We start from the raw sequence: 13,082 nt of genomic DNA on the forward strand, positions 1-13,082 counted from the left end.
GGGGGGGGGGTGTCCCTGATAACCTACCCGCCCAGGGTCTCCTCCCGCCCTGACAATTGCCAGGGTGACGGGCTGGTCAGGACCAACACCTTCCCTCCTCGACAGACAGGGAGACTGAGTCCCCGGAGAGAACCTTGGCCCCAGGTGCTCAGACAACTGGCAGGGATGCTGTTGGGTGTCAGGGTGAGCACGGTTGTCTCAGGCCGGTCTCGGGCTAGTGGGACAGCACCTATCTCACACACTCCCTGAGGCCCACGGGGGAGAAATCCCGAGGAGGCTGGGGCTCACTGCCTCCCCCTGCCCCCAGGTCATCGTGCAGCGGTCACTGTCCGCCAGGGACCTGAACCACGCCAAGGGGGGCTCCATCCTAGCCAGCTACCTCAAGATGCTGCCCATGGGCCTGATCATCATGCCGGGCATGATCAGCCGCGTGCTGTTCCCAGGTAGGATGGGCCCTGGGGGCTGGGCTGGCTGCAGGGTGCAGAGGTCACCAGGAGGAGAGGTCAAGGACAGAGGCAAGTTGTTTCCCGGCCTGGGGGAGCGGGGAGGGGAGTGGTCCCCAGGGCCACAGTCAAAGGGATCGACACGGAGGTGGCTTGACATAAGGTCCGGGCAAAGACTACCTACTGCTGTGTGATCTCAGGGTGTGAAGGAACATCTCTGTGCTGCCGCCATCTCCTCATCCACAAACTAGGGAGCAGACCACCCACGTAACACCACACCCCTGAAACCTCTGAGTGTGTTGTGTGTTTCCTTTCGGATCCTGGTAGCTGGCTCAGGTTGCCTTTATGGGATGCTGGGTAATGACCTGGGGAGGCGGCCGCCCAGCAGATGGCACCTTTGGGTGCTCAGGCGTGGGGGAGGGGCTCCCAGGACCCTGGTGCGCAGGGGCCCCGACCCACCTGTGCCTCCTTGTCTGCCAGGTGTGGGGCCTGCATCCTCAGAGCGCCTGCCTCTTCTCTCTCCTGACCCTGGGCCCACGAGGAGCCGCCCAGGGGTCCACCAAAGGTCCCACGGGTCATGTGGGGAGCGCTCAGATGTCGGCGGGGGTGCTGGGCTGGCCCGTTGGCCACCTGCTCTGAGTGGCAACTCCGGAGGGCGGCCGAGCGCTCCATCACCTCAAAACACTCATCTGACACGGATGAGGAGACCACCAAGGGCCGCTCGGGGCCAGGGCCACGGCCGGAGCTGCCTGAGAGGCTGTCCTGGTCACTGAGGGTCACGTAGTCGTCGTCGCCTTCCTCCTCCTCCCCCTCTAGCCCATTGGGGACCACCGGCCCCCCGCCGTCGGGGTCATCCTGGGTCATAGACAGTTGGTACTGAAGCGGGGCATGGCCTGGGCCTGCCGTCCTGGGGAGCCCGTGGTCCGTCGGGTTATGGGGTGCCTGCCCCTCTGGGGTTGCCAGGGCCCAGCCAACACCGCCGCCCTCCTGGGCAAGCAGGTCTGCCACCGGGACTGTGCGGGGCTTGGGCACAGGAGGCCGTGGCTCGGTGTCCCCCTGGGGGAGGCTGTTCTCGGCTGGGACCCCGTCCTGGGGGGATCTGGGCTGGGGGGCGGAGCTGGAGTCCTGGCTCTGCCTCCACAGCTGGGTCCCGGCCTGTGATGTGTCCCGGATCTTGATGCGGTTCATCTGGCTGGGCTGGGGGTTCCAGATGTTGGGGTCGATGATGTTGATGTAGCCTAGGATGTCGCTGCCAGGTTCCGGGTCCGGCTCCACCCACGTGGGCAGGTATTCAAACATGTTGGCCCGTTCCAGGTTGAGCAGCCCCGGGTGGACAGGCAGGGGCGGCTCGGGGAGGTCTCCCGGCAGCTCCGCTAGGGCCGTGTTCCGTGCCCCCGGGGCCCTGGAGGCCTCCTGATGCTCGGAGGACAACTTGGCGACCTCGTCAGCGCTCTTGGCCTTGACCAGCGCGTACTTGGGGTTGACAAGCTTCTTGGCCACGGTGCCTGAGGGCACCTGTGGGACCACAGAGTGCAGCACGACGGGCTCGGGCTCCTCCTCCATGGGGATGTCCTTGAGGCTGACGCCGTGTGACGTGAGGTACAGCTCCTGGAACTGCCGGTCGAACATCTCCACCACCTGGCCCGACAGCACGGAGATCACGTTCCTGTCCGTCCTTGCAGCCGACCACGTGAAGCTGCAACAAAGGGCGGCAGCCTGGTCAGGCGCAGGGCCCAGGGCCCGGGAAGAGGGAGCAGCCCCCAGCCCCCCGCCCCCGTGCACGCACAGGCCAGCGTCCATCAGACCGTGGCCACAGAAGGGATTAAAGAGAAGCGAGCAGGGGCAAAGGACGGGGCCCGACGGGGCCCGACGGGGCCCGAGCCCCAGCGTCAGGCCCAGTGTGGGACCTCAGGCAGCGCCTGTGCGGCAAGCTCCTTGCGGGTGTGCAGCCTGGACAGCGGGGGTCGTTGGCACAGTGACTTGTGCCCACCCCGTGTGGCCGTGGATGGCCCCTGTCTTGCTGCCCCCTGCGTGGCAGGGCTGGCAGAGCTAGACCGCACCATCCTCATCCTGGCCCCTGCCTGAGAGCAGCTCTCCGAGTGACCGCCCTGTGGGCCTGGGAGGACGCAGCCGGCCTGGCCCACAGCCCACCTCTGGCTGCTGACACCCCGAGGCAGGAACAACAGTCTCACGGATAAAAGCCTCGCTCTGCCTGCTTCCGAGACGGGTGGGCAGTGTGCAGGCATGCCCAGCCCCACTCACACCTCAGCAGTTTGGGGACCAGTGAACTGGAATAACCGGGGTGTCACAAGGCAGGATTAAGGGCAGAAACCAGCTGGGAACTGGAGCCGCCCCTCCCCTGGTCCCCAGAAAGCCAGAGTCACCTGTAGGAGCCGCAGATGGCCCGGTCTCCATCCACGAACATGAACTTCTGGGCCAGGGCACCCTTGAACTTGGTGGCCGACCGCGTGAAGAATTCGGTCCCTCCGCTGCTCCGCACCCTGAGATTCTGTGTCGGGGGACAGGGGGCGGAGTTACACAACCCAGCACCGACCACCCTGCCCGGGCTCAGGGAGGGATTCGGGGGATCGCCGATGGGCCTGGGGAAAGGGGCGGTGCATGTGGGGACGCACCGAGGTGGGAAGGGGTGGGAGGAGGGCGGGGGCTGGAGATGAAGGGCTGCAGGATGGTCTCGGTGTGGCCTGAAGGGGGTCCACAGGGCAGCCCAGCCGGACAGGCCCCATGTGCGGGCCAGCTTGGAGAACGCTGCTGCAGGGTCCCGAGCAGGAGGGGGATGCAGACACGTTTTAGGAAGGTCCCCCTGATGGCCGGGGGGGCTGTGCAGCTTGGGAGGGGGAGGGGCTGCCCTGAGGGAATCCGGGTCTTGCACTTGGGCATATCGGTGGCCTCGCCAGGACGGGTAACCAGCCGGGCCTCTCCCCCGGTCTCCCCCGCACCGCTGTCTCTCTTTCCCCCTAAGCCCTGCGCACTGTGGGCAGGGATCCCGGCAAACTCCCCTACTTGCCCGTGGGCCAGACCCTTGCCTGGGACCCAGGGGCAGTTCAGGGAATGGCCACATCCCTCCTCCCTGTGCTGGCGCCGTCGGCTCAGGAGCAGGCTAGAAAGGCCCTGAGAAACCACGGAAGGGGGGCCGAGAGCCAGGAGGGGCGGGGGTCTCCCAGGCGTCATACGCACACCCAGCACGGCCCGTGTCAAGGCTGGGCCCCTCCTGCCTTTCTCTGGGCATCAGGGCTCTCCCTCTCTGCACAAGCCTGTGGATGTGTGTGGGCCAGGGGCTGGCTCCCCTTTCATCAGGAGAGCTTCACGTTCCGAGGGAGGGGCAGGTGGGAAAAGCCTGCGGTGGAGGGACCCCAGGACGGGCGGGGCAAGCCTGGCTGACCCCCAAGAGTCAAGGGGATGGCTGAGGGCACCCCAACGTAGACCCTCAGGGCAGGAAGCAGACTTGGGCTCAGGGGGTGCAAGCATCGCCCAGGCAGTGTGTTAGAAACGCAGGCTCGCAGCTGCCCCAGGTTCAACTCTGGGGGGCTGGGGTCAGGAATTCCATTTTTAACATAAGCCCCAGTGAATCTGACGCATGCCCAGGACAGAAACCCCTGTAGGCCCCGGTGACGGGAGCCTCACTTCCTTCAGAGGGGTCTGTGCCTGCGGGGGGTGCTGATCTGTTACATCTTCTGCGACATCTCCTAACCCTGACCCTCACCCACTCACCGGCCCCAGCTTATTAACTCGTTCACTGACCCCTGCCGAGGTCCCCAGCGCAGACACAGACATGACTGTGACACAGATCCCTCGTTGGAGGAGAGAGGGAAGCAGATAAGTAACGACCCCAGCTGTGGGGCGCCTCCTGGGAAGGCTGGCGTCTGGGCTGACGTGTGAAAGACAAGGGAGAGCGGGGCCAGGTGGGAAGAGGACGCAGCACCCCAGACCCAGGACTACAAAGGCCTGATTCAGACATGGGAGGACTTCGGGGGAGGGGGGCGGGCAAAGGAGCTGGCAGAGCGGGCCCAGACAGATGCGGAGGAAAGGCCCTACGGCCGCTGAGGGGCCTGGTGGGGCCCGGGGGGCAGTAGGGAGCCACAGAGGGCTTAGAGCAGGGAGTGAGGCGTCTGAGCCGTCCAGTCCCGGCATCCAGCGGGGAATGTGCATGAAACGCACAGGGAGCAGAGGAAGAGGACAGGAGGGGCTTCTGCACCTGAGGGATGTGGGCCTGAGTCCGGGCAGGGGCAGAGGGGAGAAGAGAGAGAACTGGAGGCCATCTCCGCTCCAGCCCACAGCCCTCGGTGCTCCTGCGCCTGTCCTGTCTGTGACAGGTCCCAGACCTTTCAGCCGGGGCAGCCTCAGGGCAGTACCCACAGAGGGTGAGGGGCAGGTCCCATGGATGCCCGCCTGGCCGTGGGGCCTGGCCCAGAAGGCAGATAAGCCTCTGCTCCCAGCCTGGCTCCCCTGCCCGCCCTTCCCCCGGCTGCCTGTCTGCACACAGCCTGCACAGCAGGAAGCTGGCTGAGGCCCAGGACAATTAGTGTCTGTGACTGTACTGAATGCACAGCACGCTTGGGGGCCGGAAGTGTGAGCAAAGATCCTGTGAGGCCTTCCCCTGTCACCTGTGCCTGACGGCAGCCCAGCTCTGCAGCTTCTGTTTATTCCTGGGTGACACCGCCCCGTGGGGCCTGGCCCAGATGAGGTAACGTCTCAGGAGCCAGGTCTCGGGCGAGCGGAGTTGGAGGATCCCACAAAGCCGCATTGTCTCTGAGCCTGGAACGCCCCTAGCAGAGCACGTGGCAGGCATGGGGAGGACAAGTGGGGTGCCCTGGGCGAGTCCCCAGACCCTCTGGAGCCTCATTTCCTCACATGTGAGGGGCGCAGCGATCGCCCCTGAGGGGACGTTCGGGGAGGATGGCAGAGCTGCATCTGCCCCAAGCGTGTACAGGGCAGGCCGTGCTGGGCGCGAGGGCTGGGTTAGCCTCAGCACCACACCCCACACCTCCACGGGGCCTCCTGTGCTCACACTGGGCTAGTGGGAGCCATGGCGACAAGCCCAGGCCCCTACTGGAGCAGGTGGGTCGCTCTCGAGCTCTGGTCAAACACGGCTCCAGTCCTGGCGCAAATGGACGCAACCTGGCCTCCTCACGCCTCGGGGTTCTGCTCTGTGAAATGGGCCTGCCCACCCCCGGCTTCAGGGCTGCTGTGAAGACTCAGTGCATCGGGGGAGGGGCCGGGAAGGGGCCCAGCACTCAGCGGCTGCTCCCTAAACTAGAGGGGACGAGGGGGCTGTGCCATGCAGTGGGACGGGGGTGTGATTCCTGCCTCTCGGGGGGCTGGTGGGGGACCAATGAGGGACCGACACTGTGGACAGGAGAACATCTGGAATGGTGTGGACTCAGGCCCAGGGAGGCCAGGATTGTCGGCCGTATGCAGTGGTCAGTCGGCTCGGGGAGAGGAGTGACCTGCCCCAGGGCCTCCCAGTGGACAGGGTCCAGCCCCTTGGGACTGAGGACAGCCTGCTGCTGCACCCTGGCGGCGCTTTCACCCTCCAGGGGACCTTCTGGGCCGGAGGGGGAGTGAGGAGGCCCAGAGACCATCCTTAGCAGGCCTGAGCGGTGACAGCAAGATCAGGCCAGGTCAGGGACAGAGAGCCGTGTCTCCGTGTGCCAGCCAATCTGTGCTCTCTTCTAAAGGGCCTGTTTCACTCTCTGTAATGGGGAGACCAACACTCACCCTGGCCTCCCCCGGGCTGTTGTGAAGCTGAGATGGGAAGCAGCCTTGGGGGCAGGGCTGGGGGGGGCTCCTGGCTCTCCCCCTGGGCCAGGCCACTTGGCTCTGTGACGTTCTGGGCCAGGTGGTTCTCTGTTAGCGGCTGTCCTGTGCATTGTAGGCCGTTGAACAGCATCCCTGGCCGCCACCCACCAGATGTCAGTAGTACCTTCGTAGTCACGGCCATTAAAAACATCTCTGGACGTTGCCAAATGTGGAGAGGCAGTGCCCTGAGTCCATTACAGAGCCAGGCCAGGCTCAGAGAAGGCAGGTCGGGAGAGGAGGGGGCCCGGGCACCAGACCGGAGCCAGTGCTGGCCTGTCCAGCGGGAGCCGGAATCCTCACCCGGCGCCTTCCCGGGGCCACACTGCCTGGGGTTTCTTTGTTCATCAGAAATGGGTCCAGCCTTTGCCCAAGTGGCTGCTGGCTTTTCCACTTCAGCTGCACAAAGCAGACTAGCTTTTTCGATCAGCCAGGCATCTCACAGCTCCGGTCCCGTGCTAAGCTGTGAGCCTCGAGGCCTGGCTCCCACCGGCCCTGGGCATCCCTCAGCACCCAGTGTCACACCCAGGTGTGGCTTGCCCTGGGACCTGCGATGAGAGGGTTGGGTCGTCTTCTCAAGGCCCGTTCCCGCGTGTAGTATGGGCACTCGTTCCCATGTTCCCTGCCTGGGGGAGTCGGGGCCCAGCTGAGCCGGCAGGTGCGGACGCTCGGGACAGCTTGCATCAGGGAGGTTCTGTCCTCCCGCCTCACCTGGAAACTGGGAGGGGACCCAAGCGATACTGCAGCTGTTTCCAGAATGTGTTGTGTGAGCTCAGGGGTTCAGGCTGTGGGGCCGCCCGGAGGGGGAGACTGGGGGGGTCCCCAGCCAGACCACTGCTCAGGGAGGGAAGGGAAGCCCCCTGGCACTCAGACCAGGGCTGGGGGTTCACGGGAGGGGCTGCAGCTGCCCCACCCGCAGATAGGAAGGGAGTTCGTGACCGAGTGCCCTGCCCCCACATAGCCTCCTTGACTCTTCACGGCAGCCCTGCCAAATAAATGACGATATTCCCATTTTTCAGACAAGAAGGCTGAGGCCCAGAACCTCAGTGTCTCTGCCTAAGGTTACAGTGCAGGGGCAGAGCTGGGGCCGAGGCCTGGCTCCTGGCGCCCAGCACCCCCTTGGTCACAAGTATGACCCCACCAGGCACAACCTACACCCTGGGCCCACATGACCTGAAGGCAGGTCGCTGCAGAGCTGGGCAGGGGCAGTGGACGCCGAGGGCGGGCCCAGGGATTACCAACAAAGGAAGTGCTCCCAAGACAGGTCTGGGCCCAGCCTGCCTGCAGGCAGGGAGGCAGGCTCTAGGCAAGGTGACACTTGGCCAGGACTGGGCCCATAGGAGCCTCTGGCCACCTGCCCAGGCTGGGAGTGGGGGGGCTCGGAGGCGAGAATCAGGTGGCCAGGGTCACACATTCCTTCCCATGAAGATGCCTGGCCGTCCCACAGCATCCGGCTCCTGGGCACGTCACCCTGCGGACCTGCCACCTTCCCCAGAGCAGGGAGGTGGCGAGAAGGGCAGGCTGGGCCAGAAACCCCCTCCATGCCCCGAGCTGTAGCCTCATTTCGAGCCCTCCACCCTCCGCCCAGGACCCGGGGTTTATAATTCTTGTTATTGCCACAACCGTGTGCCTCTCCTTAGCTCAGAGCACTCGTACAGCCACTGTCTCCTCTGCTTTCATCCTCAAACAACCTGGTGAGGCGTCCTTGTGGTCACAAAGCCCTGGAGGCTCAGAGAGGTAGGCCCAGCGTCAGAGGGTTGGCAGCCAGGAAGCCTGTGCAGGCAGCACCAGTGCGGCCCTGCTGTTAGATGTGGCCTCAGCCAAGGGCACTGGGCACCAAGGGTGTGTGGCCCCGTCTGTGCCAGCTTCCCATCACTGGCTTTTAGGTTCAGCCCCAACTTGGTGGAATGCCTCTGGGCAAGGCACAGGCTCCCTCAGGCCTCAGTTTTCCTGGGTATCCTGTGGAAACCTGGTCTGGATGGCCTGCCCTGCCTGCCCCCCTTCCCGGGAGCTCCAGACCCTCCCAGGAGCCTGGCATCTAGGGTCTCCCCACTAAGAAGAGGCCTCTGGAGCGGCCACGCAGGGTTTGGATCCCCGCTCAGCACAGACAAGCCCCCTCCCTGCCTCTTCGTCCACATGCGGGGGGATGCCTGCGGGCAGAGGGACGCGAGGTGTGCAGGGTCCCCACCGGGCATGGGGCAGGGGCTCAGGGGGAGTGGGCCCGTCAGCCTCTTCCTGAGCATGGCAGAGGGCTGGATGGAGAGGCCTGAGCTTCTGTGATCTGCTGCCCACACGGCTGAGGCCCCTGCAGTCACCTTTGAAAAGATGCCTCTTCCACACTCTGCGCCTCCCGGCCTGAGCTGTCTGCCCCGGGAGCTGGCTCTCGGTGCTAGTTACACGGCAGGCAGGGCAGCACAGCGGGCGAGCATGGGGCTGGGGGTCAACCCACCAGAGAGGCCACATAAAAATGTCCCAACAGCCAGAGACTCGCAGCGCAGAGAGCTCACACCCACTTGAAAGGTCTCAGCTGGGCTGGGCATCACTTGACAATGCTGACAACTTACAGGCCCGGGAGCCCAGCCCCTTGTTAATTAACCAGGCTGGCGTTGCGCAGAGGAATTCTGACCTGTGCTCAGCCTGAGGGCTCGGTGCTGGCCCCCACCCCCCTTATCCTTCGCTTACTAACATTGAGTGACACCTGGCAAGTGCCTGCATCCCCCTGATCTGTAAAGTGGGACAGCTGCCTCCTCCCACTGGCTGCCGTTGAGGGTACCTAAGTTAACCATGTCACGTGCCTGGGACGGGAGCCGTGGAAGTGTTAGCTGTCGTTACGTATATACTGATCTGTCGTTACGCATATACTGATCTGTCGTTACGCATATACTGATCTGTCGTTACGCATATACTGATCTGTACTCTGGGGCGCGAGCTGCACACAGTAGGTAACAAGCAATGGCTGGGCGGAAGGAGGGTTCCCTCCACTCCCGAGCAAGGCACCAAATGCCAGGGTGTCTGAGCAGAAGAGCCCAGTCACACGGGTCATCGGCCCCTCTGTTGGACCAGTGAGATCCCGGAGTCCAGAGAGGGGAGGGGACGTGCTCTAGGACACACAGCAAAACAATGCTGAGAACCCAAGCCCAACCTGACAACTCCACCTCTGTCCCCAGTGTCCCTCCCTGGAAGGCCTTTTCTAGTCTGCTCACTCCTCAAGTCCATTTCGACTCTGCAGCCACCAAAGAAGCCCTCCCTGAACTCAGCCCAAGGGAGCTTCCTCTGTTGGAGCCGGATCCTAAAGCCCGTGTGTGGACATTATACAGAAACAGATTCTGGTTTAAAACCAAGAAAGGACTTCCTGGGAGTTGGAGCTGTCCAGCTGGGGCTTGCTGCCAGAGCCAGGGGGTTGAGCACCCTATCACCGGAGGTGAGCAAAGACATAACCACTGCGGCATGGGCTGCTTTGAAACACCTGTGAAGGAGCACCTCACGTGGGCTTCAGCACCTGGTCACAGGTAGGGTCCTGTCCCCTGGGGCACTGAAGCAGAGGCCGTGTGACCACTTGGTGGGCGGCTCTAGGACACTGAACTCTAGGTTCCCAGATCCGGACCGACAAGGCAGGTGCTCCAAGTGTTTGTCAGCCAACCGAGTGAGGAGCCGGCTCACCTTGAGGTGCCCCAGATGCATGCGGGCCCGCTCACACATGTGCAGGAAGTGCTTGACGTTACTCTCGTCCACGATGATGTACACGGCCACCTTCCTCTTGAAGCTGGCATCCAGCAGGTCCTTGAAGATGTCCACATCGGTGAACATGTCCATGACCACAGCGATCACCTGTGAGCAGGAAGGGAGACCGGGGCCGTCAGGGCACGTGGCTGGGGAGACAGGAGCCTCGCCAGGACGCCTGGCCCGCCCGCGCCCACCACCCTCTTCGGGTGCCTCGGGACTGGGCTCTCCTGGCCCTGAAGCTGCAGGCGTAGGATCGACGCTCAGGGTACGAGATGCCCAGTGGGTGGCGCAGGCTGGACTCTCCGGCGGCAGGGAATGGAGAGAGGCACAGTTCGCGGGCTGCTGTTTCCGTAACACAAGACCGCAGAAAACAAAACCCAGGCGAGGATTGTGCAGGGGAAGCTGCAGCAGGAGCGCGGGAGGAGTGGGAAGGGTGCGCGTCCTGAGATTTGAGCGCCTGCCCCCACCCCCAGCCCCCGGGAAGCCCTCGCCTCTGCCAGGGCTCAGGCCTTGGCCAGGTGCCCCGTTTCTATTCCTGGGTTGCACTCCCGAGCCGGGCAGGCCGCACCGTGCCCTCCGCCCGCTACCCCAGGATGCTGAGATGGAGCAGATGTGTCCGGGGCAGGGAGGAAGGTAGAAGCTGGGGCCGCCCGCCGGGGTCACCCCTGGGTCCCTGGACAGGCTCCCTCGCTGCCACCGCTCCTTCTGGCTTGGACACACCCCAGACCACTACATGTGCTCTTCTTGTCATCTGACCACACCTGGGCCACAACAGCTGCCCTCAGCCTGCAGATTGGCTCAGGGTGGGGCCCCAGAGGTCAGAGTACATCTACCCCAGCCCAGCCCAGCCACTGCCCAGCACGGGCGGTGATATGCCCAGGCCTGGCGGGCAAGGGCCCTGGCCTGAGCCAAGGCACGAGGAGGGAAGGGGCACACGTAGCCCAGGGCCAGGGAGTGCGGTAGTCAGCGGGCTCAGTGGCCAGCAGGCCCTGGCCCTCAGTCTCGCTTCTCCCCTCCCCTCCCCGTCCCACTGGGCAGCAAAGGGGAACACAGCAGACCAGGGCCCAACGCTGCTGACCCGAACAGACATCCAGCCCTCCCACCCGCCAAAGCCGGCACCAGGGCCCCATCCTGGGTCTGAGAACCCCCTAGAGGAGCCTTACCCAGAGAAGCGGGTAGGGGTCATGCGCTGGGCCACAAAGCAAGCTGGGGACAGTCAGGCTAGAACCCACCCAGGCCCTCCAGGGAGCCAGGGTTATCCCCACCCCTGCCAGGAGTGTGACCTGGTGGGTGGCCTGGGGCTTGCCAAGGACGTGCCTGCACACTCCCGTGAGCTCACCCAGCTGGCCCCTGCAGGCCCCTCTGGGCTCTCCCTGGGCCCCGGGCCCCTGCTGACGCTGATCACACATCTGACACCAAAGCCGGTACTTCTGGGGGCTCCTCCCTGCCTTGCCCTCCACGGACGGGGTCTCTGTGTGGCCCTGAGCAGACACCTAGCTTTTCCAGGCCCAGCTTTCTCACGTGGGACCAGCCAGGACTCCCCGGTGCTGAGGCCCAGGGTCTTCTCTGACCCCTGGGGAAAAATAGCTCGCTGTCTGAGTCTCTGAGGGATGTTTCAGGCAGGGCAGGGGCAGCAGGTACAGTCTGTGCAGGGCCTGCGGTGGCACAGGGGCCGCAGGGAGGTGGACGGCAGCACCAGGGTAGGGGGTACGCTCTCTGACCCCAAATCGGCCGGGTCTTGAGAGGAAGTGAGCTCCTTGTCCCAGGACGTGTGCAAAGGCCAGAGCTTGCTTGAGGGAGTGGATGAGAGGACAGATGAGACACAGTATCAGAGCTGGTGGGCTCACAACGCCCTTGGGCTCCACTGGTCGAGGGTGATGGGACCCCGAGGTTGGGGAGGGGTGATAGCAGGGACCCTCTTGTCTGGACCTCACAGGCCCACAGCCACTCCAGCCCTCCTGCAGGCCACAGCCTCACGTGCCAGCCTGGAGACGGCTCAGCCAACACAATTCTCCTGGGAGCAGGCCTGGTTCCAGGCTCTGCCCACCGTGGCAGACGGGGACTTGCCCTGGGCCCGGGCTGGGGGACATGCCCCAGCGAGACCTGCCCCACGTGAGGCTTCCCTGCAGCGCCCAGGCAGGCAGGGTGCCCAGCCCAGGCTGCCTGCTGTCGGGCTGGGTCTGCTGGGGCCTGCCCCCCATGGTGGAGCCCCACAGGGTCCCAGGCATTGGGCTCGGTGCTGAGGGTCAAAGGAGGGCTTGTACAGGTGCCAGCTGAGCTGGGGCAGGAGGGGCCTTGGTGCTCCCAGGGGGGCCCCTGCGGCTTGTCCACGGGGGCCACAGGGTCTCTCAGAGGCCTCGAGCCCTGCGTGCCCATCCCCGGGGCCAGAGACTCCAGACTAGAACCCAGGGCCCTGCGCCCTGCCCGCAGAGCCTTCCGCCTGACAACCGCTACCTCGTCCAGTCCTCAAAAACGCTGCGAGGCACCGGTTATTACTCCCATTTTACAGATGAGGAAACTGAGGCACGGAGGGATTCACTCCCTTGCCTAATTACCTGTTTGGGTGGCCCGGCTCGCCCGTGACTCCGCAAAGTCCTCAAAGACAGTGCCCCCGCCCTGGCCTGGCACACAGCCCGGCCTAAGGCGGCCTCGGGAGTGCTTGTCAACTCAGAATGTGCCAAATGGCTGGGCCTGGGAGAAGCCACAGCCCCTGCTAGACCCTCACTTTCCCCATCTGCCAAATGGGGTGTCCGCCTGGCCTGCTCCTGTGTTCTGTCCAGCTCACACATCCGCGGCTTGGGCACAGACACTAGTCCCGCCCGGAGGACAACGCCAGCCCACACGTATCCCGCGGAGGCCCCGGACAAGGCCAGGGCCAAGACTGCGGGAAAGACGGCGGGGAGGCTGGCATCTGGGGATGTCCCCACCCGTGTGGGTCAGGAGACCACACCGGGCACGAGGCGGGGAGCCCGAGGCTCGCCCGTGTGAGCGCCCGGACCAAATGCCCGCTTCCCAGGGGCGAGACGGCAGGCAGGTGTGTGTCCCGAACTCCAGGCCCGGCGTCGCAGCACCAGCCCCCCAGCCCGGTTCCCGAGGGAAAGA

At 64.6% G+C, this 13,082-nt stretch overlaps 2 protein-coding genes across 5 annotated transcripts in view; one reads left to right on the forward strand and one right to left on the reverse strand.

Moving 5' to 3' along the window:
• Positions 1-13,082, forward strand: part of SLC5A10 (solute carrier family 5 member 10) — a 55,161-nt gene that overhangs the window by 15,254 nt on the left and 26,825 nt on the right. For 3 of the 4 annotated variants that reach the window (XM_007448402.1, XM_007448405.1, XM_007448404.1), the window contains one exon: positions 308-443. In XM_007448402.1, coding sequence (XP_007448464.1) covers positions 308-443 — 136 coding nt within the window. Of the gene's footprint in view, positions 1-307; positions 444-10,908; positions 10,917-13,082 lie in introns of all 4 variants that reach the window. The other variant, XM_007448403.1, reaches the window with a different exon arrangement.
• The window catches only part of SACK1G (scaffolding CK1 anchoring protein G), a 30,727-nt gene that overhangs the window by 6,110 nt on the left and 11,535 nt on the right, over positions 1-13,082 (reverse strand). The window contains exons 2-4 of the mRNA XM_007448401.1: positions 9,918-10,085; positions 2,828-2,952; positions 903-2,139 (exon numbers count right to left, since the gene is read on the reverse strand). Of these exons, the coding sequence (XP_007448463.1) occupies positions 903-2,139; positions 2,828-2,952; positions 9,918-10,085 (1,530 nt within the window). The remainder of the gene's footprint in view (positions 1-902; positions 2,140-2,827; positions 2,953-9,917; positions 10,086-13,082) is intronic.

The sequence above is a fragment of the Lipotes vexillifer genome, unplaced genomic scaffold, assembly GCF_000442215.2.
Source record: "Lipotes vexillifer unplaced genomic scaffold, Lipotes_vexillifer_v1.1 scaffold533, whole genome shotgun sequence".
In the NCBI taxonomy this organism is placed as follows: Eukaryota; Metazoa; Chordata; class Mammalia; order Artiodactyla; family Lipotidae; genus Lipotes; species Lipotes vexillifer.